At 42.6% G+C, this 26,990-nt stretch overlaps 2 protein-coding genes and 1 pseudogene across 3 annotated transcripts; 2 read left to right on the top strand and 1 right to left on the bottom strand.

Moving 5' to 3' along the window:
• The first annotated feature begins 4,845 nt into the window (after positions 1-4,845).
• Positions 4,846-11,562, top strand: nanp (N-acetylneuraminic acid phosphatase). Its single transcript, XM_078272693.1, has 3 exons — positions 4,846-4,987; positions 6,426-6,584; positions 7,025-11,562. The coding sequence occupies exons 1-3, from the start codon at positions 4,898-4,900 to the stop codon at positions 7,517-7,519; spliced, it is 744 nt and encodes a 247-aa protein (XP_078128819.1). The 5' UTR covers positions 4,846-4,897; the 3' UTR covers positions 7,520-11,562.
• Positions 9,565-22,196, bottom strand: polr1b (RNA polymerase I subunit B). Its single transcript, XM_078272692.1, has 15 exons — positions 21,956-22,196; positions 21,167-21,334; positions 20,471-20,617; positions 20,238-20,370; positions 19,970-20,106; positions 18,549-18,772; positions 17,820-17,991; positions 17,185-17,356; positions 15,574-15,855; positions 14,187-14,320; positions 13,246-13,416; positions 12,930-13,086; positions 11,589-11,785; positions 11,254-11,504; positions 9,565-10,831 (listed from the first exon to the last, which is right to left on the bottom strand). The coding sequence occupies exons 1-15, from the start codon at positions 22,130-22,132 to the stop codon at positions 9,949-9,951; spliced, it is 3,405 nt and encodes a 1,134-aa protein (XP_078128818.1). The 5' UTR covers positions 22,133-22,196; the 3' UTR covers positions 9,565-9,948.
• A 1,963-nt stretch (positions 22,197-24,159) lies between these two features.
• LOC144532818 (tubulin alpha-1B chain-like) lies at positions 24,160-25,884 on the top strand (annotated as a pseudogene). The gene is made up of 2 exons (XR_013503375.1): positions 24,160-24,379; positions 24,471-25,884. The product of XR_013503375.1 is annotated as a tubulin alpha-1B chain-like (transcript).
• The last annotated feature ends 1,106 nt before the right edge of the window (positions 25,885-26,990 follow it).

The following is a 26,990-nucleotide window of genomic DNA, read 5'->3' as shown; positions in this document are numbered from 1 at the left end:
AGGATAAAGCTCATTTGGGTATACAAAATCATTCTTCCATTCATTGTCTAGATATAGAGCAGCTCCAGACTTCATACTAAATGGTTGGACAAGTTTCAGACTTACTTCTGTGGTTTCTGGCTTTGAGAGAGTGCAGCTCATGTTCACAAATATGATTGAACTATCCTAGGCCGTGGGAATAACATGATGTAATTCCTAATTTAGGTGGTGTTCCCCTTTAACCCTAAAATGTTTCGGGGACCAGCTTCTTCGGCCCTCGAAATTAGAGACGTGTCCCATAATTGTTACTGTGCGAAAAAGATTTTTGTTCCCATAACATGAGTCTACACACACATTCCTCTCTGGTTATTGACTTTGCTGTGTCCCAGCCAGGATTGGATTGCGATTGGATGATCTTCCAGGGTCCAGGCTCTCAAGGATATACTCCAGTGACCACACATAGTTAGGCTGCCTCCCTGCTGCTGTGCTGGTTCAGTCGCCAGTCAGGAGAACTCAGGTGTATCAGCACACAGACAGGGGCTACTGGAAGCCTGCCAGACTATGGAAGGTGGCGTGGAATCTTACTCAAACCAGCATAAAATAATGCACAACAACACTGATGAATTGATAGTTATAGTTATTATTATTGTACAATAATAAGAGAAAGACAGACCTTGTCACAAAACCCAGAATCAGTCGGACTGATCAGTCAGCTCCCCGAGGTCCAAAAAGTGCCTTGGAACACATCGTAGCGACGCCGTCTTGAGCGTACATTCTGCACGTGTACGAGACGTAATACAAAAAATGAAAACCGGAAATGACAACGCGTCATGTGGGTCTGGCTTCTCCAGCTGATAGTAATGGCGGCTTGTTCGAAATACGATCTCGTATTTTACGAAAATAGTTCACTGAAACGTGTTTCTGAAAGGCTCCATTAAGGTAACGGAGCCTTTCAGAAACACGTTTCAGTGAACTATTTTTGTTATGGCTACGTAGCAGACGTTTTTTTTTATAAAAATAGGCTAACGATTGTGTCATAACCACGCGACTTACTGTCGCACAGTAGAGGAATTACCGTATAGTACAGGAGAAGCTCGCAGTCAGTTTTGACTTACATTAGCTGTTTAAGTTGAATTACTAATGTTAACTAGCATTTTAGTTAGCAATAATTAGCCTGTGCTTCTAATATCCTTCACTGGTCTCCGTCCAGAGCAATGGAATCTGTTGGCCCAGTTTATATACTGTCTATGGACAGCTCCTCCGACTGACGACGGCACGGAACACACCGAACAGACTCGAGTCACTGACTTCGCCAGACTGTCCGACGGCCAATTATCGGGTTGGTGTGTCAGGGCCATTAAATACAACATTCTTCTGTTTACAGAGGAGCCAAGTGAGCAGAGTATCAGTAGTCAAAATGAATAAATGATAAAACAATGTTTCATGCAGGTTCACTTTCACAGAGCTCCTGTCATTTCATAAGGGACACACACACTCCATACTTGACACACATGTTGTGAAATATTTGTCTACAAAAGCCCCCTAAGAAAATGGCCAAAAAATATTGGCCTCAAAGAGTAAACCCACCGACACACAATTGATTGAATTTGACAATGATAGTGATGTCTATGGGCGAGAGACTGCTGGACGCCCCTAACACACAATCTACACAAGCTTTGCAGAAAAGCATATCGCTCCTTGATCACGGAGAACATTGTGTAACCACCCAAAGAGGCACCGTCCTGCCCCAGATCATGTTGTTTTGGTTTTGTGTACATGCAGTTTGCCAGACTCCCCTTGTTGCCATGACAAGTGACATTAGGCACACCCGTGTTTCTCTATTTAGACTGTAGTTCATACATTCCCCTGGCCGCAATAAAATCTCACATCTACGTGTGTGTGTGGCCGTAGTTTGGCCCTAAATCCGAGTCAAGGCTGGATAGGAGCACTTTGACAAAGAAAGGACAGCTGAGTTCCAGGTATCGCTCTCCTTTCTATTGCAGCAGTGTTGTGGGAATATTTGATCCAAATCTTTCAACTCTGAAGAATGTTCAATATTTAGATAAGTAGATAATGAATTTGGTGTCCTAGGCTATCTGTGTGAGCGAATACTTGAGAGATCTTGATTTGTAGGTCACCTGCGCATTTCCTATTTTATGTGTCTGGTGTCACGCAGAGCTCAGGACGTGCCAGTACAATTCAGGGTCTTATTCTTTTCAGATTACCTGACAATAATTAGAACCCCGAAGCAGCTAACATACTTAGAATCCCAAGTTCCTTTCTCTGATGGCCTAAGACTCACCTGTCCCTTTGGCTTAAGCTGCAGACACACTGATCAGACGGCCGACCCTTGGCAGAAAAGGCAGTTGGACTGATCAGTCTCCCCGAGTTGGTCAAAAAAGTGCCTCAGAACACACCAAAGCAACGAGACGTAATACGTCTCCATGACAGCAGGCGGCGCTAATCTGTATTGTCGCCCAAAAATGAAAAGCGGCAGCTGATTGGACGAACGCGTCACGTGGTCTGGTTTCTCTGGAAATTCAAAGACAGACTGTCATGGCGGCTTGTTCAGAATACGATCTCATATTGTACTAAAATAGTTCACCGAAACGTGTTTCTGAAAACATTTTAAGTGAGAAATAGGCCGTGCAGTTGCTGAATCTGTCTTCATTTCAGATCGACAAAGGTCAGTTTAAAAGATTTTCGTCAGATTTTGAGAGGCTCCAGTCACGCTCGTTCCGCTCCCCGTTTCTGGGTTAGCACTCTACCAATCAGATGGGTCATTTGAGTCCGACTGCCGGCAGTGCCCGCCCCGCCGATTATCCATGTCAAATCGCCCAAAATGAAGGCCGAAGGCCCCTTGGACAGACGACGGCACGGAACACACCGAAATGACTCGAGTCACTGACCTCGCCAGACTGTCCAACGGCCGATTATCAGCTTGGTGTGTCAGCGCCTTTACACTCGCCCTATCCAGACTTGAGCCAAAATGTTTTTTTTGGTTCATCTGTTCAGATTATTTTGTTCTTGTCCAAAAGGTTTGAAGAAGAGGGGCTAGGGCCAGTTTATATGTTGCTGAGGATCTTGCTGTATTTTTATTTTTATTTTTTATTGCTTATAAATTTTTATGTTGTGTTTGAACTTTTAGTTTTTTAACATATTAATATAATAAATTGACCAAAACAAATGTGTCCAGATAAAGCCCCTAATGATATAGAATCAAGGGAGGGTCACAAGAACATAAAAGGTGATTATAAAGCATTTTAACTAATGGAAAAATGAGGCAGATCAAATATACTCAAGATGAGAAAAGGTCTGGAGTGCTCACAAGTTCAAACACATAACGAAGGTGCTCTTTAGAAGGGAACGCAAATATTCAAAAAAGAAGAAAGGTTCCAAGGAACTCTTCTTTTCTGCAAAAAGCTAAAAAAAAAAAGCCTTTATTTAGATAGCTATATCATATTGAAATTGTTAGTATGTTAAAAAATACTCAATACTCAAGTGTTAGCTTGCAAAGCTACGAGGTGTTTGGTGGAATGACAACCTTAATAACGGGCCTTTGCAGGGGATTGTTGCCCAGCTGAGAGATAGCGTGTGACTATGTGCAGCCATGGCCACCCACACAGATAAAAGAGGAATGGTGTCGTGCAGACAAAGACACCAGGCCTCACTGGTCCTTCAGATGCCTGCACTTTCTTGGAAGAGTCACACGCGTCATTTGCTTCTTTTTTCCCCCCTCTACATCAAAAGGGAAATTCCATCTTTACACTTGTAAGTTCACTCTTCACAAATCCACTGTTTATGTTTCTCTTCCCCTTTTTTAAGGTTAAGGGTAATAAAAAAAGAAGGTTTTGAGCTCATTTTCCTCACATTTGTCATTTAATCAAGCACATTTCTCTTTCACATGCAAGCGGTAGGTGTTGTTTGTTCTGATAGATAATAGCAGGTTAGGCCTCTCACACCATTCCTTGATTTATAGTTTATCTCATTTTTCTGTCCAAGGTAATTGAAATAATTAGGTCAGGTTTCTCTTAAAGACACAAGCACATGAGCTGCAATCCAAATGCTGTCAGGTAATGCAAGAAAGGATTATTGTGATTTCTGCTGGTGCAACAGGCATACTGCACACTGTTGCGTGTCAACCTCTGGCCCGTTGCCAGATGAGAGAGGAGTTAAAGGACATTGTTGCATAAGAATTGAGGTATGTTTTGATTTTGAAAGAATGCGTCACGGAATGTGTTTGAATGGCAACATGCATAGTTCATAGTGACATAGGGCATTTAATTAAACAAGTGATAATACACATAGTTTTCCTTTCATTTAATTTTCATAATTCCTTTCTATAAATAATTTTGGAGTGAAATATATACGCAGGTTTCAGTTATAGCCAAATGGAAAACTTGTCATAATGGAAACACAACATATTGGAAAATGGTGAGTGGTGTGTGGTGGTGTGTCAAATAAGGCAAAGTGCTCCATTTTTCGAACAAAATAATCATTTATATTCACTAATATTTCTATGGGGTGTTTTAGTGTGTCATGTGCGTATACTCATACTTTGTATTTTGAAACTGTAATATTTGTACATTTCTATTGCTGATATATAAGCAGCTCTCTTGCCTATATTTCCTTTAAATGACACAAACAAGGTTTCATGTAATTACATGTAGAAAGTCATTATAAGTGGAGCGGCGGAAATCAGCGCTTAGTCCGTGTGGAGAGCACATTATAAATCTTATGAACTGCTGGCAAAAAAAATATTTGATTTAATGGCGCCCTCTCGAGGAATAAGCTCGCAAGTATGCTTACTGCAACAGTCTTGCATTTATCAGAACTACAACTCCCATCATGCAGTTTACCCGGCAGTACTTCCGCAATGTATTTAGTGTTTGTGTAGAATGAACAGTGTGTTGCAGCAATGGACGGTAAAGCTGTGAAGGCGATATTGTTTGACTTGGACAACACGCTCATTGAAACAAGTCGGGCAGGTAGAGTAGCCATACAAAAGGTGATAAAGTCTGATATTCTTCATGTAGCATTTCAAGTTAGCTTCCATATTTGTAACGTAGGCTACTATACGTGTTCAATGTACTACGTGGACTGGTGACTTGTCTCTAACTACCATGCAGACGATAACGTTAATTTAATTCCGGTTGCTAAATGGGTGTGATGATTGGTTACCGTCAACGGTGTTCATTTCTGATTGGAGTCGCGTTCAACGGCGCTGGGAGGGGCAAAAATGCACCGCTGTTTAAAAGCTAATTTAACAAGCTTTAATTTTAGCCAGAACATATTATTTCACCGCTGTCCATTTTTTATTTGTTTTTATAATGGTGTGTAACTATTGTCAGTGGTGTAAATTAACTACGTTTACTCTATTACAATTTTGAGACACCTGTACTTCGCTTAAAGCCTATTTACTACACACACAAGGGGTCCACCCACACAGGTGTTTTCGCACCTCCTCTCAGTACTCTGCATTGACATATATAAAAGGTACTGTGTGGGCATGTACACTGTGATTGACAGGCCTTTTACACAGCAGAGCTTTTGAATTGTGAGAGCAGAAAAAGCACAGGTGTTACAAATTAACTTGGGCACCACTGTTCTCTTGACAAACTTTATTACCAACACAGTATTATTACAATACAAAAAAGTAACAGTACAGGGAGTATTTTTTTTTAATAATCTGCACATAAATATACAGCTTACAGTTAAAGTTTATAACAATAAATAACCAACTTAAATCATCTGGCAATGTTGTCCATAATGTTCCTCAAGAGATGAGAAGTCATTTCTTTTTTTTTTTTTTTTTAAATATTTTACAAGCAGTCATAGAATGTCGAAAGTTGACGGTTGTATTGCACTTAAGCTTAAACCAAGGGTCTTCAATGTTCAAAGACAAGGACCCCTTAAATGAAAGAGAGAAGGAGCAGGGCGCCCTTACTAGCCTGGTTGACACCAGACCCTTCTCAGTTGTAACTGAGAGCGGGTCTGGGGAAGGTTCATTCACAGCCCATTTCCAAAGGGAGCGTCACCAACGGACGCAGCTCAAATGCCTCTGGGCGCAATTGGATAGTCCTTCAACCAATCAGACGAACAATCCGGGTGACGTAACAGCGACAGCGGCATCAACGGGTTGCTGCGCTTCGGTGGCCGTCACGTTGTTCCATTATCTTTATTGTGACCGTTTTTGCCACTGTTCATCGCACCCCCAAGCGGCACCGTCAGACACCGCCTACCAAGAGCCTGGGTCTGTCCGAGGTTTCTCCCTAAAAGGGAGTTTTTCCTCGCCACTGTCGCACTAAATGCTTGCCCTTGGGGGAATTACTGGAATTGTTGGGTCTTTGTAAATTATAGAGTGTGGTCTAGACCTACTCTATCTGTAAAGTGTCTTGAGATAACTCTAATTTTAAAGGGTTATCTGTTGTGTTTGAATCTTACAGACCAGTGAACTTTTGAAGAGCACACTGGCCCTTGACGACAAAACCATCAGCAGCATTTGTGACGAGTTCAAGCAGAAGCTTTTCCATGAGCGCTTTGACCCGTCAGCCGGCAGATCCATCGACGAGGTCCGGGTGGGTCACTGGGAGGAGAGCATACAGGTAGAGCTGTAACAATTCCAAATGTATTACTTTTTTGGAATGAATCCCAGGATACATCTTTTGGTTATATCTCGGTTATGTGACCCAGATAATGTAATAACACAGGTAAACCATGCCTTTTTATCACGTAAAACATTGTATTTTTTTTCTTAAATGAACATAAAATTGACAATTATTGTGTGGTCGAGTTAGCTTAGTTGGTGGAGTGGGCGCACATATGCGTAGAGGTTTATGCCTCGACGCAGAAGTCCAGGGTTCGAGTCCGACCTGTGACGATTTCCTGCATGTCTTCCCCCCTCTCTCTCCCCTTTTAACACAAAAAAACAAATTGACAATTATCATCAACAGTCATACCCCTTAGGAGTTAGCAATTCATTTAATTAATTAATTAAAGTTAAACAAAGAAACATGAATGTAATATTATGTAATAATTGTTACAGGCCTACATCCAGGAAGCTGTGGGCAGTTGTTCCGCACCCTCATTGGCCGCTAAGTGCTACTACCTGTGGAAAAACAGTCGCCTGGAGGTTCTCAGTCTGTCCCCTGAGATCTGCAGTCTCCTGAAACAACTGCGCAGCGGATACAAGCTGCTGCTGCTGACCAACGGGGAAGCTCGCACTCAGAGGGAGAAAGTGGAGGCAGTCGCATGCGAGGAGTTCTTCGATGCCATCGTGATCGGGGGAGAACACGCGGAGCAGAAACCATTCGCCTCCATCTTCACTTTGTGTTTCAACATGCTGGAGGTGGAGGCCCAGGACTGTGTCATGGTGGGAGACTCTCTGGACACAGATATTCAGGGGGGCTTTAACGCTAGAGTACGGGCTACCGTTTGGATCAGCCGTGCAGGAGGCGCTGTGCCCGATGGTTCAGTGAAACCAGACTACACTATCCCTACTGTGTTGGACCTGCCAGATATTCTGCAACAACTGGAATAATGACAACTGGTGATTGAAACCGTGTGTAATACAAGTGAATGAGGGGAATTTTGTGGAATGGAAATGTTAAAACATGAATGCTGTTAATAATAGTGCTGGGTACCAAATTTAGGTTTGCCTCCATAGTATCGAGTATCGAAAAATGCCTCGTCATTCAATACCACATTTCAATACCTAAGGAGTACATCTCATCAGCGTCAGTGAGCCAATAAGCACGCAGCACGCTTCTACCTAGATCTGATGATGCTGGTGATTTGCTCAAAGTATCTTTATTAGTCAGGAGAAAGGAGAAATTAGTTTTTAGTTTTGGACACTGAGAGAAATTGCTGCAAGAGTTACAACAGAGACACACAAGAAGCACAGGGTTAAAACAAAAGACAAATGTACAGTAAACATTTGGGCTACTCAAAGAGCTATGCAAATTGCAAATTACCATTTTCTATACAAAAAAGCCATCCTTCCTACATTCTTCTGTTCTCCCATACATGCCTTACAAACACTCATTCCTACTTCCATAAGCATCCATGCATTCAGTCATAAAATAAACATTCATAAATATCCATACATTGTTATAAATATGCATTCAGTCCTCCATTCATATCCATACATACATTCAGTCACAGATATACATTAATGAATTCAGTCATACGTTCCTCGCTGCTCATTAATGAGCTTGACTGAGAGAGGAAGAAATGAGTGCTTATACCTGTTATATTTGCACAGAGGAACCCTGTATCTCTTTCCTGAGTTCAGTAGCTCAAACTCTGAAAAGTGCTGTCGTTGCACGTCGTAGAGACACGCAGGAAAAACTACGTTATGCAGAGACGGGGCCCACGTAGTAAGTGCCGTAATGTTGTCATTTCTTTTCGTTAAAATGGATTTTAAATTTGTATTGGTAAAAGTATCGTTCAGGAACCTGTATCAAAGTCGTAGCCTCAATGATTAATTTTACAAAATTCAACATTGTCATTGTTTTATGCATTCTGCTAGGGATCTTACACGCTAACATATTGTCACTGTAGGACTACATGGAGTCTGTAGTGAGATTCGGTCAGCAGCACAAGTGTGGGCACTCAGGTGTGAACCATTTACTCACACAGCTGCACTTAAGTACAAGTATTTCAAAATTGTACTGGAGTATTTTTATTTTCTGCTTCTTCACTTGTACGCCACTACATTTCAGAGGGAAGCACTGTTCTTTTTACTCCACTACATCTCTGACAGCTGTAATTACTGTACAGATTAAGGATGTACATACATACGTACGATACCCTGATCAAATAGATTGTTAAAGATTCAAAAGGTTAGTAGTTCAAACTAGCTCCACGATTACCCAGCTACAAAATTCTACTTATGTTTTGATGCATCAACAACCTAATAATATAATATGGCACACGGGATGAGTACTTTTACTTTGAAGTACATTTTGCTGATAATACTGTTTTTTTTTTTAAACTTGGATATCATTTTAAAGCAGGACTATTATTTGCAGAATCCACATGGAGTGTGAGTTGGTACTTTTACTTAAAGCTACATTGTGTAAGAATTTCTCCTATCTAGCGGTGAAATTGTATACGACATCCAACTGAATATTACTTTCTAGCCCCTCCCATTCCAATCGCATTTTAACGGCTACGGTGGCAGAACCATCGTTTACGTGCAGCTGTTCCAGCCACTCCAATATTAACGTTGGTCTTGTTGCTTTGCCTGTCACGTTGTTGTTTTTAATTCTCTTTTTCGCTTCCCTGGCGAGTAATCTCCCCCTGGCATTCGTCACGGTGCGGGGTGCCACTGAGTGTAAAAGGACGAAAGGCGGAGGTATGTCCCTCTTTGGCTAATGTATTTTAAAGATGGAGGCGCAACATGCCGGCCGTCATTCCAGCGACTCGCTCGTATGCATTCTGAATGATTCTAAATGGCAGATTCTACGCTTAAGAGAATACTTTGATTAGTTGGAAGTAATTACACATGAATGAGCACATATTTGTGAAAGAACAAAAGGGTTTTTTTGCTAAGAATCGGCTACAAAAATTACACAATGTAGGTTTAAGGATCTGAATAATTTGTACAATGGTACAGCATTTTTATTCAACACTCAGTGTGACTGTACAAAAGACCTTTGGGTTATTTTTTTACACACCTTTAAAATATGTCAACACATTCATTCCATCATATGCTGCTTTTCTGTCATTTCCTCAAAATCTTGGCTAAAACACTTGACGAAGGAGATTAACTTCTCAGGCTCCTGGCTATTCTTACACACATGGCTTTACGGTTTCTTTTTTTTAATCTTTATTTAGCATGGTTAGTTGTAGCAGCTTCATAGGGTATAAAGACCAATTTTAATCAAACAAACAGCCGTTTCATAATACACTTATTTTGATTTGTCACGTTTAAGACATGCATCTTTACCGGTCGTCCTGCAAAATTCACTTAACGTCTAATTTGACTTTGATGTTCATTGCTGCGAGCTCGGCTACAAAGTAGCGGAACACATAAGGGACAGACACTGAGTCTATAGAGTCGCTTTTACCACACAGAGTGCAGACAGTCTTACGGTGGCGCATGGCCGACCAGTAGGGTGGTGGTTTCTCTAACAGGGGGGAGAGCAGGCTGCCGCAGTCGACGCACACCTGAGCCACGGATCGGTCCGAGCAGTTAAAGAGGCGATCGTGAAGCAGGAATGACGAGCCGTGGGCCAGCAGGGCGTCTCGCTCCATCTCCCCAAAACGGATGCCTCCCTGGATGTTCCTGCCTCCCACTGGCTGGTTGGTCACCTTGTCCCGCGCTCCCGTGGTCCTCACCTGGAACTTGTCGGAGACCATGTGACGCAGCCGCTGGTAGTAGACGACTCCGATGAAAATGTCGGCCTCCAGCTCCAGGCCGCTCACTCCACTGTAGAGCCTCTCCGTGCCGTAGAAGTTGTATCCGCCCGCCCGGAGCATTTCGCCAAAGTACTCGAGCGCCGAGCTCTCCTCGGAGAAGGTGAAGGGCGTGGCGTCGTGGCTCAGGCCGTGCAGGGCGCCTGACTTGCCGGCCATGCTCTCGATCAGCATCCCGATGGTCATGCGGGAGGGGAAGCCGTGCGGGTTGAACAGGATGTCGGGGGCCATGCCGCTCTCTGTGAAGGGCATGTCCTCGGCCGGCCACAGGCGGCTCAGGATTCCCTTCTGACCGTGGCGACTGGCAAACTTGTCCCCGATGGTGGGGTTTCGTGGCACTCGTATGGTGATGCAAATGCGTTTGAAACGGCCCGAGCCAGTGTCGTTGCTGCAGATCTTTATATTGTCCACAACGCAGGCCTCTTGACTCCTAGGAGAAAAAAACAAAACACAGTCACATTGCGGTTTGTAAATTGTAGCGCTGCCCCTTTTTAGTCGCCTAATCGGTCGCTTTGTTCTCAGTAGACTGAGCTTTCTTCAGTCGATTAGTCATGTTCTTAACCTTTTTCATGCTGAGTGACTTATATCAAAGAAACTTATCAGCACATCCGTGGTAAAGAACAAGATTTAAAATGGTGCTTTTGCATGACTCATGAGAAACTCATTTTTTTTACAGATCTGTTGATTTAAATCAATTAGTCAACAAAACCCTGTGGGTGTTAGTAGACTAAGAATTTCTTTAGTCGAGGACAGTACCAGTAATTTGAAAAGGTTTAGCTGCAAAATTAAATACACTGAAGAATGTAAGCAGTGTTAGTATTAAAGAACTTATTTTTCTGATAATGAAATTACTTGTAGAAGTTGACGAAGGTCTGGCCAGTGTTGAGGTTGATGTAGCTGTAGAAGGGGTCTCCGTACTGAAGTGTTGAGCCAATGAATGGCAGTCCGTCAGCGTCCAGTTTGTCGTTTACTTTGGGGTCACCTGGCTTGGTCCCAAACACCACGCTGTCTTCTCCCCGCACCTTTTCTGCCAGGTCCACCAGCTCAGTCTTGTAGATACTTCCGTGGGCAAAGCCTCTCTCCCATGACGACTTGTTCACAATCTAATATGATCAAATTGTGTCACAATTATATTTCACTCCACTTTTCTACCAGGAAAAAGACTGTGACTGTTGCGTTTTCCTCACCATGGCATCTTCCATGTCGTAGCCTGTGTAGGATATGACGGCCACGATGGCGTTTGTTCCGCTGGGGTAGTTGTCCAGGTTGTAGTGGTCGTACATGTAGGGCCGGACCAGTGGGCTCTGTGGGGTCTGCAGCCGGTACAGCTTGTTATCGGAGCGATCCATGAAGGAGTGCAGGGGGAAGCCCATTGTCTGCTTACCTGAAGAAGAGAAGGGGATTCATGTCTGATGGACACAATGCGTCATGACTCTGCAAGGCTAATGCTTCACAGCAGCTCAAAATGGTAAAGTTAGGCACGACGATGAGCGCCCGTCGCCGTAGCTTTTGCGGTTTCACAGGGAATGAAGCAGAGGCTCTGTGCTGCCACTGGCCGATTTGGGCAAATTTTCAGATTCAGAAAACTTTATCGTCCGTCATGACAGAAAATCAACTTAGATCATCTGACAACAGTGCAAAACAAACTCGGACAGTAAACGATACAATATGTATGAAATATAAAACGGACTGAAATAACAAAAATTATTTACACAGGATAAAAAAAAAAAGTAATACATGAAAAGTAAATAAAATGCTGTTTTGTTTTATGTATCATAGCAACGGTTTATCTATATGGTCTCCACAGCCCTGTGGAGTAAGGTCTGGCTACACCACACATACATTCTGGGATAGGAGAGAAAAAAAAAGAAAAGAAAAAAAAAAAACACTCTGGGTTGTTTGCATTTCTTTGAACCAATCATAATCGTCTTGGCCGGCGCTAAGCTCCGGATGCAGCGACGGTGGCTCTGCTAAATAGCCTCGTGAACGAACTTGTCTTGGTGGAACATTTGCGCCCCGAGAAAGAAAACACCACGTACAATATTAAATGAAGTTAACTGTTGACACAATACAGTAACGTGAGCTATTTAAATTAGCTGGATACAATTTGCTCCTTTGTATCGCTGTGTGTATTTCGTCCACAGCAATTTCATCAATCTCAAAACCTCCCAGTTAGAGAGTAAATGCCGTAAACATATTCTTTGTAAATCTTTACAATCATTCACTGAAAGAATCAAGCAGGCCTGCCTTGTTGCGTCATCTTTTCTTTAAAACTTGCCATTTTCAGCTTTTAGCTTGCTAGCTAGAAGTTTGTTGTCGTTTCCCGAAGAGAAGGGATTTTGAGAACGGCAACACACACAGAGAGCAGAAGGAGAGGGACACCACGCCGGTGTCAGGCAAGTATTTGGAAATGAGCTTCCGTTGAGCCTGACTAAAACGCAGGCGACGCCACAGTCGGTCTTCGTCGCCACTAGTTCTTTGTCTTCTGCCTAGGTTGTCAGCACCTGAACAGTCATCTTAACACTTACCCATCTGACACTGGTACATGTTCCTAGGACTCTGGTTGTGGTCCGAGTAGGGAATAAAGTTAGCCACCACGCTGAGCATACTGTGAGGGAAGAGCTCCTGGTGCGTGGTCACTCCTGGCTCGATCTCATCCTCCATGATGCCTACATTGATGTAAAGCTAGAGCAACAGAGAAAAAGACTGTTAAACAAAAGTTTCAGCAACCGATATGCAAAACAAATTAACATTCACAGTTGTGTGCTTCAGATATCTTGCTAATATAACGACCACATCATCTTTATATATATATATATATATATATATATAGTGTACACATACTTGTTCAAAGGTGCCGATCAACTCCTGCTTGCCAAGAGCTAAGTTGCGTACGGGCCGCACCATGCGGCAGGGTGTTGTGAAGAGGAACAGGCCTGGGTACAGGCTGGCCTTGCCTGTTTTTGGAACCAGAACAATCTCAGTCCAGGGAGGGATCTTCTTCTCTTTTAGCACCTGAAGGTATTTGTTTTAAATATCAGTTTTCCTGCACACACAGTGTGGGTGGTACAGACAGTTGACACTAGGGCTGGGACGATGGGCTTTTGCCCCGATTCGATTCTTTCATGATACATGGCTGCTGATTCGATTTATATTGCCATTTTCATTTATTGTTGATTCTGGAAGTATTGCGATTCGATAGTGTTGCGTATTGCCATTTTCTTTTCCTTCTTTAACGAAAACAAAAGATGAATAATACACTTCTAGAGACAATATATCATGAGACATTTCTAAAAACTAATTGCTTTCTAAGAATAAGAATAATCACGTCAGTCAGTCTGACACAAGTACATAACGTGGATGTTCTGCATTTTCTGCTTTCCGTCTGTTTTGCTGGAAACGGATATGATGTAGTCACCGTCGGCGGTACCGTATAAACAGAGAATATTTAGGTGAATCATTGGTTAAAAAAGAAAGAAAAAAAAGATTCTAGGGAAAAGAATCAAAAAATGTTCGCCAAAAAAAAAAAATCATTTAACAGCCTGTGCACACGCTGAGGAAGGGCGCTGCCCGAATCTTCCGTTGTGTGGCAATAAACTATCAAATTGGAGTGCAGTCCTAGTAGCTTTATTTATGATTATTCACTTTTAGGATCCAGCACAAAGCTTTCTAAGTATCTACGTGAGTTGAGCGCGTCCAGTCTTATTTTTTCGCAAATAAATCATGACGTAGGATTGTTTTTCCCACCCCTAGTAGACACTGTATACATTATACAGTTGACGTACCTTGAACCTGCGCAGTGAGTCGACCACAACCGGGGCTAATTCCGTCTCCACCCAGCCGACTACAGCGCCGTCCAGGACCACGGGGAAGCAGTCGGAAAAGGCTTGGCCTGGAGATCCATCCACTGGAGTAACACCTTAAGCGCCAGAGATGGAACAGATTTTGTACTATTGCAACTCAGCCCACTGACATGTACTTTAAAATGCGTCAGACTGAATCATCAATAATTTGGTCCAAAATGTATTTGTGCCTCATGGCTTTTAAGGGCTGTCAAAATAACGCAGATTAATCCATTCCATATTGACCTTTGACCCAGAGCCGTTCTAGCCACCATTCGACTGTAAAATGAAGGAGGGAGATGAGAATGCGCTGCCTGGATCATTAATTGGAACATTTACTTATAAAAATGTTCTTCTTGAATAGGGTTAGATACCGAAATCCGGTGCTAATACGGCACAGGTGCCTTAATGATCTGTATCTACCAGACCGAATAGCAACGCAGATTTCGGCGCCTCATTTCGGTGCCACTGATATCTCTGCGCTTCTCTCTGATTCTCTGAAACGGACGTTACAGGCAACAGAAACATCGCTGCATGTGACGCTAGTTAACATTATACTCGACAGCAGCTAACGTTAGCCTATCGCTAGCTAGTAGCTGGATTAAACATGGTTACAATGCTGACAGCTAACGCTAAACAGTGTGAAGTGTGACGGTATTTCACTGTAGAGGATTCAACACCGGGACATAACAATGTGCAGCTGCTGTTGTCGGAAAAACACAGATGGTGCGTTCAATGAAACTGGTAACCGACAGCCTCGTGGTGCATTAAAAGTTAATGTTAAATGCCCTTTTCCCATCTGCTGGTTGTTTTTGTCAATATAACAGCAATTTACTAGTGAAATAAGTAATTGTTATAGTTATTACATTATTATTAAAATCATTTAATTTGGACCATATGGTCTTAGCAATAAACAGCAATTTTACTTTAATATCACTGATGCTGATTATTCATTGATTCATTTGAACTGAATTATTTAAAATACTTTCACAGCAACAATTATGTATGGGATTAATTTAGATTAATTAATCACAGAGTATGTAATTAATTAGATTACATTTTTTAATCGATTGACAGCCCTAGTAATTTCACAATTTCATTACTAAACTCTTCAAGACATTTAAATTATCAAAAAACAACTCTTTTTTTAATAAAAAGAATAAATACAAAGTGGGAATTTAAAAATAAAGGCGCGGCTTAAAGATGACGATATACATCGATATTTTCACTTTGTATCGATAATATTGGCTCGATATAGCGATCCAGATCGATGCATCGTATGTGTATATGTATACCCCTATGGCTTAATGTAGCCAAATTGTTGACTCACCAAGGGAACAGAGCAGAGCGGGCAGAGATGTGGTGGGCAAGCTCGGGGCCACAATCTCACAGATGGCCGTCATGTGGTTCATGAGTCCACAGGGCTCTCCGTCCGGAGTGTGGACGGGACACAGGAAGCCCCAGGACTCAGGCAGCAGCTTACGGACAGAGGTGGTCCTCATCTTGGCGAAGGCAGCTCCTCTGTGCACACAGCGGAAGTGGGACAGGTAGCGGATGAAGTTGAGCTTGTCAGCTACCACACACAGGCCTGTGTTCTGCAGCATGCCGAGACCTGTGCACAGACAGCGGGAAACGGTGTTTATTTAATAGATTAACTACATTTGTATTTGGGCTGCACTATATGGAGGTAAACAATAACGTTGTTGAATATCGCTATGATGATATTACTCGCGATAAATAAACAGATTTTTAAGTGTATTCAGTTCTGCTGCTTTAAGTATTCTGCTAAAATATAACTAATTGCTTGTTGAATTTGAAACATTTTTGAACACATTGAACATTGAAAAAGGCATCACTAAAAAAAGTGACAGCTACATTTTAAAGTGCAGTTTTCTTCGGATATTTTCTTTCACGATATGTCGCAGCCTTTCATGATGTGTTTATTGCGATATCGGGATGATGATTAAAAAAATAAATAATAAATATATATATATATATATATATATATATATATATATATATATATATATATATATATGTGTGTGTATGTGTGTGTAAGCTACCTAACCGATAAGACTGACTGACGTGCGTCATCGTTTCCAAAACGTCTCCGTTTCTGCCCGTCCAGACTACAAAGCAACCCCAGGGTTCCCAAACCAAACCGGGGGCAGCAGTGTTTCCAAATGTTAGGCCTGTACCGAATACCATTTTTTGAGCTTCAAAGCTTCGGGGCTTTTCAACAGTGAATATTAGAACCTTCGGCAGCGGCAGCAGGGGAAACCAACATGTCCCATCGCACTTGAAGGCAGCTTTGGAAAAAAAAAAGAGAAAATAAAAAGGCGACCAAGCTTGAGATGCAGGACTCTCATGCCGTGATACGGACAGACGAGTCTGATCTCCGGTTACACGATTCTCCAAAGCAGGTTGACGTTGGGTTGCTTTTCTCCAAAAGTTAATTCAGACTTAACTTTTTGCCGCAGGCATTCAAAACAAACGGAAAGACCCGTGTTTTTGCCTGACTGTCTGACAAGTGACTACAGACGCAGTGTTTGTGAATGAAAGCTCAGCCAGCGCCTCACTAGAGCAATAGCATTCTGAACAGCCGTACTGTCTTTACCTTTATACAGTCGCCTGAAAACGACCCCAGGCTGCTACAGTATAACCATACAGACCTGTACTAACATCAGCCTGCTCGCATGTAACTCAACATTTCTCCGATCTTGGCTGAGATGGACGACATAGCGCTGCATAAATTAGCCAGCAGCTAGCGGTCATTTAGCTTGCAGCTTAATCCAGACACTACCAGCCCTACCAAATGTCTCCCTTTTACGGGCTCGGAAGTAGTGCGGACGCAGGGCGTAAACTTAGTAAAAGATATTCATTTTTAAACCAAAACGTAGTAGTGTGAATGTAGCCTCATACTAAACTCATATGGCCGTACCTGTCTTGGAGGTGAGGTTCCCAGTGGCCAGCAGATATTCAAAGGGTTTGGTCAGGTCAGTGCCCAAGTTGAATATCTTCATCACGTTTTCAGCGCTCAGGCTTCCACTCAGTCTGCTGCCTCGCTTGTCAAAGGACAGCTTTACAGACAGCAACCAGGCAGCCAATCTCTCCTGTTGGGAATATTTGACGGGTTAAATCCATAACTCAAAATTTCAAAGAAAAAAAATAATAATTGGGGCGGCCTCTAGCTCACCCAGTAAGAGCGTTCGCCCCATGTTGTCCTGCAGCGGCCCGGGTTCAAATCCGACCTGCGGCCCTTTGCTGCATGTCATCCCCTATCTCTCTCTCCCCCTTTCATGTCTATCCACTGTCACTATAATAAAGGGAAAAGCCCCAAAACAAATTATCTAAAAAAAATAATAATAATAATTAATAACACCCCTAAGAGGGCCGTTTGTGCCGCTACGCGTGGGTTTCTGCTTTTTGATATAATAAGATTTCAATATGAAATAGCCATATAAATAAAGGCTTTTACATTTTTTGCAAGAAGAATGCCTGGTTTCCTTCGGTGTAATGCAATCGCCAGGGGCCAATAAAATGACAGTGCTCGTTCAAATACCTGGATGAGCTTACCTTCATAAACATGAGATAGAGCTGACCGGGAGTGAGCACCTCCTGACACATGATGCTGTCGGGGTTCTCCTCCATGCACTCCTGCTTGGCAAACGTGAAGAGCTTCCGGGTCATCAGACACAGCAGGTAGAACTTCTCCACGTCTGACTTCAGGTGGATACAGATGCACTCGCTGGTCAAAACACAACACAACTCATTTTACTAAAGCGTAACCAAAAAAACAAAACAATCCATAACCGTGTTGTTTCTGTCAGACTGTGGGTAAAAATAAAATAATATCTGCCAGTTCAAGATTACGTATCGCTTCTATTGGACTCCCTCCAGTGTGTTTAGAATTGGTCTGAAAGACACTAGAGATGCACCGATTGACCGGCCGGTGACCGGAATTGGCCGATTTTCACGTCATCGGCCATGACCGGCGACCTGCCGGTCAGTCTGACATATGCCGATTTTATGCCGGTCAAATTCACTCGGGCGCCGCATGACTTACATCGCGCAACATCAGCACCACACGTGCACATGCAGGGTTTCCCCTATACGCATGTAGCAGCAGCGCACTGCCATCTTTTCTTGCTTTTGTCTGGGTGGGTGGTGATGATGCATGGGGGGAGAGGGGGATATGTTCATGTTGCAAATTGTATATTTTGTGTGTCATGTTTTAATAAAAATAAAAAAAAAACGGTTAATCATTAAACAAAAATAAAAAATACATCCGTCAGAAAAACGTACTCCAGCAGGTAGTTGGCGCACTGCTCGTTTGTGTACCACTCGGGAAGGCTCATCTTGACCCTGAAGCGCTCTCCCAGGTAGTCGAGCACCTTGGCGCGGGTGGTGCAGCCCTCCTCCATGACGACGCGCAGCATCTCCGACGCACAACTCTTATAGAAGGAGTTGTCCTCGCGGCCCTTGATCAGCTCCTGGTAGATCTGGAAGTCTGTGAAGTCCACCAGCGCCTGGACCGAGTGTGCAGGAAAATTAGCTGGATTAACAGATTTTAAGACAGTGGTTCTCAAACTTTCTTCACTATTGTAATCCCTTTTGAATTGTAGTACCCCCTGACCAGCTCAAAACATGTTTGGTAGAAAACAAAAGTCTGTATGGGGTACACTACAGCGCTGGTAGTGATACATTTACTACATTTAAATGCTGCATTTCAAATGGTTAAAATCCATCAATAAATTCATTCATTATTGTAGTGCAATTATTTTAGGATTTATGCATGACATTTTTAATAGGGCTGTCAATCGATAAAAAAATGTAATCTAATTAATTACATACTCTGATTAATTGAAATTATTCGCATACATAATTAACGGTGCCTGAACCGATACTTTTTAAGAAAGTAAAAAAAAAAAAAAAAAGGGTACTAAACAACAGTTGGTGACATTAAAGAACGGCTTGTTTATTGCTAAGGCCATATGGTCAAAATTAAATGATTTAATAATAATGTATGACAATAACTTATTTCACTAGTAAATTGCTGTTGAACGACAAAAACAACCACCAGATGGTAAAGGACATTTACAATAACTTCAAATGCACCATGAGGCTATAGTTTACCAGTTTCATTGAACGCACTGTCTGTGTTGTTTCTCCGACGGCAGCTGCAGATTGTTACATCCCGGTGTTGAATCCTCTACAGTAAAACACAGTCAAACTTTACACCGTTTAGCGTTAGCTGTCAGCATTTTAACCGTGTTTAATCCAGCTACTAGCTAGCGGTAAGCTAACGTTAGCTGCTGTTGAGTATTGTGTTAACTAGCGTCACATGCAGCGGTGTTTGTGTTTCCTGTAACGTCCGTTTCAGAGCATCAGAGAGAAGCGCAGACATATCAGTGGCACCAGATTTTCGTCTGTATGCAAACGTCAATATGGAATGGATTAATCTGCGTTATTTTTTTTTAACGCGTTATTTTTCTCTCAGATTAATTAATCGAAATGAACGCGTTATTTTGACAGCCCTAATTTTTAAATTAATTAAGTAATCCCTGCAGTACTCCAAAGTACCCCTAAGGGTACACATACCCCCATTTAAGAAACACTGTTTTAAGGTATTGTTATGTCGATATTTAACATCTCTTTTTTTTCACTTAATAATGAATTAACACCAGGCTTGGTAATTTCTGAAATACATCAACCCTTGTTATTACCTTAAGAGCAAAGCCTAGTGGGAGGAAGAAGAGCTCTTTCTGGTAGATGAAGTTCAGCATCACGGTGCCGTTTTCCAGATAATGCAGGTTCATGTTGACAGCTGTGTGTTCTTCCTTCACGCAACGCATTGAAATACCTGTGAGAGGGTATTTCTGATGACATCCAAAAAGATATGCAATATATGCAGCTGGAATTATTGGCCTAGACTATTATTACACTACTACTTTTACTGTGCTTCTGCACGTTATCTTAAAAGGTTATATTTACCAAACTGAGTGTATCCCTGGCCCCTGCTCTTCCATTTCGGTCTTGACATGGCAATAGGATAGTTCCTCCTTGGCATTATCAGCATACGGATAACCTTCTCATTTCCATTCACAATGAAATAACCTCCCATTTCCTGTTCATTTTAAAAGACAGAGTTTGTAACGTATTAATAAATACGGTTGCATGCAATGCATTTCTGTTCATCTTGCAAATGTTTTTAAAATGCTCTGTACCTCTGCTTCTTCGTGGTGTTTAACAAGCTCTTTGGGGGACATGCCGTGCAGGTTACACATCTTGGACTTCACCATGATGGGCACCTGACCCATGGACTGTTTGATGATGCCTTTGGGAACTCCGTTGACTGACCAGCTGACGTCCGCCTGCAAGCGATACAAAACACAAGCAGTTCAAGAACTGACCAGAGTGTTATCATGCCCCTCACATGCAGTTTAGAGCAATTACTAGGAGTGGGCTAGGGTGGCAGCGTTTGAAAAAATGTCATATAAAACCAGGTGCCAGGTTGGATGTCTATACTAGAAAATGGGGAAAGTACCTGAGCTTTCTGGAGGGCTCCTAAGAAGCTTTGTGCTGGTGTTTTCATTTATAAATGTGTTTATTTGGTTTATGGTTCATTGTCTATGTTGTTACTATTCTGTTGAATGGTTCTGAATATTGTAGTTACTGGGTCATATTTTCTTGATTTTTGTCTGGGTGGGTGGTGATGACGGTCTGATATGATATATTGTCTCTAGAAGTGTATTATTCAACTTGTGTTTTAGTTACAGTAGGAAAAGAAAATCGCAATACTTCTAGAAAAGCAATAAATGAAAATCACAATACAAATCGAATCGGCACCCTTGTATCATGAACGAATCTAATCGGGACAAAAGCATCTCGTCCCAGCACTAATAATTACATCTCAAACTTACCACCAGCTTTCCTTTGTATGTACATTTTCTGCCCCTGCACTCTGCTGGAAACACCTTCATTTCCCTGCAGATGCTCCCTTTGGCGACCACTGGGTTGTAGAGGGTGGCTTCAACAAACGCAAGGCTGATCCTGTCCTCTTTGAATGTGAACTCCAAAGGGGGGATGGACTGAGAAAGATATGTCACACCACAAAAACATTTTAAAAAAAACTTTGCAGGAAAAATACTGACAGGAGGTTACCCCAAGCAACAACAAACTGAGTGTGAGAACCAAATGTATACAGGAGCAAACGGACAATACAAGTTGTGAAAGTTTAAGGGTGGAAAGCTACCTGGCTACCTTTCATTGAGTACTGATGCTAGTAACCTAGCAAAACCAAAATACAGCTCACTCGTTTTCATAAGTCGATTCAAGTTACAAAATTACAAATTATAGATAAGGAAAACGTTATATGTGTCCTAAATTAGCTTCTCAAACAGAACTGACATAATTAGAGAACTACTCATAGCAAATAATGCAAACACGGCTAAAAACAAATCATGTAACGTTAAGTTATGCTAAGTGTTAACGTTAATGCACGCTTTAAAAAAAAAGCTAACATTATTTGACTTGACATTAGCAGGGTGTCATTTCAATTGACGTTAACTTTAAAGACAAGCCGTTGTAGTTTGATAAAAACGTTTTCAGCTTCATTAAATGCTAAACTGACACGTTGACACGTTTAACTGTATCTTAAGGGAATAATATGTTATGTGGTTAAAACTTTACTCAAAGAAAGCTGAACTGACCTGCACAACGCGGCTGAGTCCGTCAGTGACAGCCTGGTCAAACGACTCGATGTGAGCTTTTGTTAAATCCTGAACAGCAGCATGTTGAGACTCCTTCAGGACGCCAAATCCTCCCTCTGTCAGATTCTTTAGACTCGGACCTTTGGGCAAATTATTCCACTTTGATGAAGAGTCCATGCTTGCACTCACAGGGCTTGTTTACCACATGTGCATGGCGACACAGGAAGTACATGTACATCCCGCTGGAACCGGAAGTCTTCCTCTTCTTCACTGCTATTTTTTTGTCGCAGGTCGCATATTTATTGTTGGACTAGTGCCATCTTGTGGCGTAAATGGTCTCTCGTTTCATCTCTGCCACATGTATTTTGCACAGTCACTGATTTTGCATACCGTACAGTTTGAATTTCTTGATTTTAAGTACTGATACATCTCGACGTTAAGGGACAAAGGCTGCAACCGCATTTGTTTCTCACCTAAACCTGAAGGCCAAGGCTGGAGGCCAAGGTTGGAGCTGCAGCTGAAGTTCATGGAGAGTGGGGCTTCAGGTGCAAATAGAGTCTGGGGCTGGAACTGGTATTCTTTTTGCCATATACGAAATCATTGTCAACCTATGTTCCATAAAACAAAGATTTATTTTTACATTGAATAGTATTGTTATTCCAAATGTAGTAATTGGTTGGTGAAAATTATGTTTATAAATTAGTTTTCAGGCCAGCACAGCTTGTTTATGAAAATGTGATCATAAAGGCGAATGTTTTTGTTTAACCAATAGGAAAAGAGCTCCTGTGACTCTCGACTAATCAGATTCAGCTTCTCTTTCGCCATCGTAACAGCGAGGCCACGCCTAGCAACAGCACTATTATTTAAGCGCAGTTGTGAGAATTGCCCGTTAAATCAACCTCTTCATTTTATTTCTAGTTTTATTTGAACCGCTGTTGAGTAGTGTTAGTTAAAATGGTGAGTATGACAAAATGGGAAGTTTTCTTTTTGATGTAACTAGGCTCACAGTCCACATGTTAAATATCAATTTAAGCTAACTATTTATCCGCACAGGCTGGCTAATTGCCGAACTTTCAGCATAACCGTTAGCTAGCTAACTAGCTAGCTCTCGAATGAAAAGTCTGATGGGAAGAGCAGTTTGTGTTTAATGGCAATGCTACGTTTTACCTGTAATTGTAATTTTTAATAGTAAGTGTAGATAAACTTGTTGGTGCTATCTTTCTAATGGAAAAGACAGCGTTTATAAATTATTTTTTGTTTTTTCCTGTCTGTGCCGTGTGGACATTGACCCAGTTGGACTAGCTAGCTAGCCAGCTAAACGTTAACGTTAGCTTAACGTTAAGTACGCTAACGGCGTTATTATGGAACCCACGCAACTTCTAGGAAAGGCCCGCCCTTCCAACAGCATTCACACACTATTGGCCAGGCGTCCATGCTTACGCAAGGTTACGTAACCCGATTTATTCAGGTCCTATCCCCTGACCAATCGGCTCGGCTATCTTAACCTTAACCACTCGAGGTCAATAACGCAATATTGACCTCGACCCATAATATTAACCCAATCAAAAGAGCTACTTCGTAGGGCGGGCCTTTCCTAGATGTTACGTGGGTTCCATAATAATTTTTTTTTTTTTTTCGTTATAACTTTCAAGTAGCTACATTAACGTTAGCCTTGGCACATTGCTCTGCTTTACCGCCCATTTGAAAGGGCCTGCCTGCAACTTTAGGTTTTTCTAATAATAAAATGTATTAATCTGACATTTTAATCTTTTGTAGTAGGTAGCTAACGTTACTGGTGACAAAAGCTGCATGTGTATGGAAAATATCACCACAGCTCGGTCTGGTTTTGGTAGACTCCCTCCACAGATATTTTATGTAATTAATATTAACGTGTCATGCATATAATTAATAGTTATATAATTATGTCTGAACAAGCAGGTTCATTTTAAGAGACCAAGTGCAGCATGTGTCGGGTGACTTGATGTGGTTTTGGGTTCTTTAGAAATGGTACATTTTTATTTCCTCCCTTAACGTTAGCTTTTGAGATGATGATCTTAATCATTGAATTAAACATGGTTAAAAGATAAAACAGATTTATTGCAATATATTAATGGTAAATGTTATAAATTGCTGTTTCCCCCCCCCCACCATGAGTGCACCATTTTGTTTTCTTCAAATACCATGTTCTTTTCTTTCCACAGCGTGAGTGTATCTCTGTCCACGTTGGTCAGGCTGGGGTCCAGATTGGCAATGCCTGCTGGGAGCTTTACTGCCTGGAACATGGGATCCAGCCGGACGGACAAATGCCCAGTGACAAGACTTGCGGAGGAGGAGATGATTCCTTCAACACCTTCTTCAGTGAGACTGGAGCTGGAAAGCACGTCCCCAGGGCTATTTTTGTGGACCTGGAGCCCACTGTCATCGGTAAACTCTAATTGAAACTTTAGATGTCATAGTTACCTTATTTCATGAAGTCAAACCCTCAGGTGATTTCTGATTGAATCGGTCTCCTTAGATGAGGTGCGCACTGGGACCTACCGCCAGCTGTTCCACCCTGAGCAGCTGATCACTGGCAAGGAGGATGCTGCCAACAACTATGCCCGTGGACACTACACCATCGGCAAAGAGATCATCGACCTGGTGCTGGACAGGATCCGCAAACTGGTGGGTAACTTGATATCAGGAGGGTTTTCGTCCCTCATTTTTCAAATGTATTAATTGACATAATTGTATCTCATATGTGACCGCTGTCTCTCCCTCTCTGTCCTCAGGCAGACCAGTGCACTGGCCTTCAGGGCTTCTTGGTTTTTCACAGCTTCGGAGGGGGCACCGGCTCTGGTTTCACCTCCCTGCTGATGGAGCGTCTGTCTGTGGACTACGGAAAGAAGTCCAAGCTGGAGTTCGCCGTCTACCCAGCTCCCCAGGTATCCACGGCTGTGGTGGAACCCTACAACGCCATCCTGACCACCCACACCACCCTGGAGCACTCTGACTGTGCCTTCATGGTGGACAACGAGGCCATATACGATATCTGCCGTAGGAACCTCGATATCGAGCGTCCTTCTTACACCAACCTGAACAGGTTGATCAGTCAGATTGTGTCTTCCGTCACTGCCTCCCTTCGTTTCGACGGTGCCCTCAATGTTGATCTGACAGAGTTCCAGACCAACTTGGTGCCATATCCTCGTATCCACTTCCCTCTGGCCACCTATGCCCCTGTCATCTCTGCTGAGAAGGCTTACCATGAGCAGCTCTCAGTGGCAGAAATCACCAACGCCTGCTTCGAACCAGCCAATCAGCTGGTGAAATGTGACCCTCGCCACGGCAAATACATGGCCTGCTGCCTTTTGTATCGTGGTGACGTGGTGCCCAAAGATGTGAATGCCGCCATTGCCACCATCAAGACCAAGCGCTCCATCCAGTTTGTGGACTGGTGCCCCACTGGTTTCAAGGTGGGCATCAACTACCAGCCGCCTACTGTAGTTCCTGGTGGAGACCTGGCCAAGGTCCAGAGGGCCGTGTGCATGCTGAGCAACACCACTGCTATTGCAGAGGCCTGGGCTCGGCTTGACCACAAGTTTGATCTGATGTACGCTAAGCGTGCCTTTGTTCACTGGTATGTGGGTGAAGGGATGGAGGAGGGAGAGTTCTCTGAGGCCAGAGAAGACATGGCAGCCCTGGAGAAGGATTATGAGGAGGTTGGAGTCGACTCTATTGAGGGGGAGGGGGAGGAGGAAGGAGAGGAGTACTAATAATAAATAAATCTGACTTATGTGTCATTCCTTAACAAGTACAGGAGTGCAATATATTGCTTGTTTTGTTGATTTAACCGTTTCTGAATTCTAAATGTATTGCTGTAGTTGTATTTGCCTTTTGTGTACTGGTATGTGTGTGAGGGTATGGAGGAGGCCAGTGAGGATATGGCAGTTCTGGAGAGGGATGTAATGTAGTATTAAACAGGCATGCATTCCCTTTTGTGATATTTTAATGTCTAAAAAATAAAGTTTATTGACTGCACTATTGTTTGCTCTCTTTAATATACTTTCCACAGGGAGGTGCTCATACAGTACTCTAAAGCCACTTATCAACTTAAGATGGGTTGTATATTCTTTTGGTTTGTCACTTAAAAGGATCTCAAACTTAACTATAGAAATGATCTTGCTGCTAAACTCACTTCAGTCACTTGGGGGCAGTGGTGTTAAATAGTTTAAACTACCCACCTATACCTAAATGCCAAACTTAAGGGCCATTCACATTGTATGCGGCATGCGCTGCGCTTGCCGCTAGGTTGTCCTATTCCCAACTATATTTGTTGTGCTTGCCGCCGGGCTCAGCGCAAATTTACGTCATACGTGTGCCAATATTTGAATGCACGTTACGTCTGCGTCCGGTGTTTACATCAGACGTGCAGTACATGCAACATTGTGGATAGTGATTTGGTGGAGACGATGTTTCTGTCTTTGAAACAAAAGAAATCCTTGGCACTTGCCCTGGTTGTGAGAAGACGGAGGAAGGCAGCAGGAAGAAGGGTGTGGGTGCACGAGAACCTCAGGTCCAGAGAGCAGTTGGGGGAATTCTGGCTGGTGAAGGAGCTCCGCATTCACTGTGACCGGTTCCAGGGGTACTTTCGGCTCAACAGGGAGCAGTTTGACAGTCTGCTGACGAGAGTCGGGCCTACGATTTCCCGGCTGCGAACAACATTCCGAAAGCCCATTTCTACAACGGAGCGTCTGGCTATTTATCTCTCCCTGACGTGTGGCTCCAGACAAGACAGTATGGAAAAGTACTTCCGAGTCTGCCCCTGCACCACTTTTTTTTCTCCTCTCCTTTATGTACCTGTCCCTTAGGTTCTTCCACCTTTTCTTACACTCTTCCTCTAAATAGATGAAGACGTGTGGATTATTTTCATTTCTAAATAAAATGTTGCATTTCAACACTGTGTCATTGCATGTTTATATACTTAAGAGGTCTGCAGTCATTGCAGTTGGCTATAATAAAGCTAAGATATGAGCCTACATTCATACATGCATCATTC

This window comes from Sander vitreus, chromosome 17, assembly GCF_031162955.1.
Source record: "Sander vitreus isolate 19-12246 chromosome 17, sanVit1, whole genome shotgun sequence".
NCBI lineage: Eukaryota > Metazoa > Chordata > Actinopteri > Perciformes > Percidae > Sander > Sander vitreus.
Note: the sequence above shows the minus strand (reverse complement) of the source record. Positions and strands in the feature narration are given on the sequence as shown.

Bases quoted from the DNA above. Each gene is read 5' to 3' on its own strand.
- polr1b (XM_078272692.1), bottom strand. From the start codon at position 22,132: ATGGACTCTTCATCAAAGTGGAATAATTTGCCCAAAGGTCCGAGTCTA. The intron at 21,335-21,955 runs GTCAGTTCAGCT...TATCTTTCTCAG, and splicing joins GACTCAGCCGCGTTGTGCAG to TCCATCCCCCCTTTGGAGTT. The intron at 10,832-11,253 runs GTAATTTCATTA...TTTTTCTCCTAG, and splicing joins ACCTTCGTCAACTTCTACAA to GAGTCAAGAGGCCTGCGTTG.
- nanp (XM_078272693.1), top strand. From the start codon at position 4,898: ATGGACGGTAAAGCTGTGAAGGCGATATTGTTTGACTTGGACAACACG. The intron at 4,988-6,425 runs GTGATAAAGTCT...TGAATCTTACAG, and splicing joins GTAGAGTAGCCATACAAAAG to ACCAGTGAACTTTTGAAGAG. The intron at 6,585-7,024 runs GTAGAGCTGTAA...TAATTGTTACAG, and splicing joins ACTGGGAGGAGAGCATACAG to GCCTACATCCAGGAAGCTGT.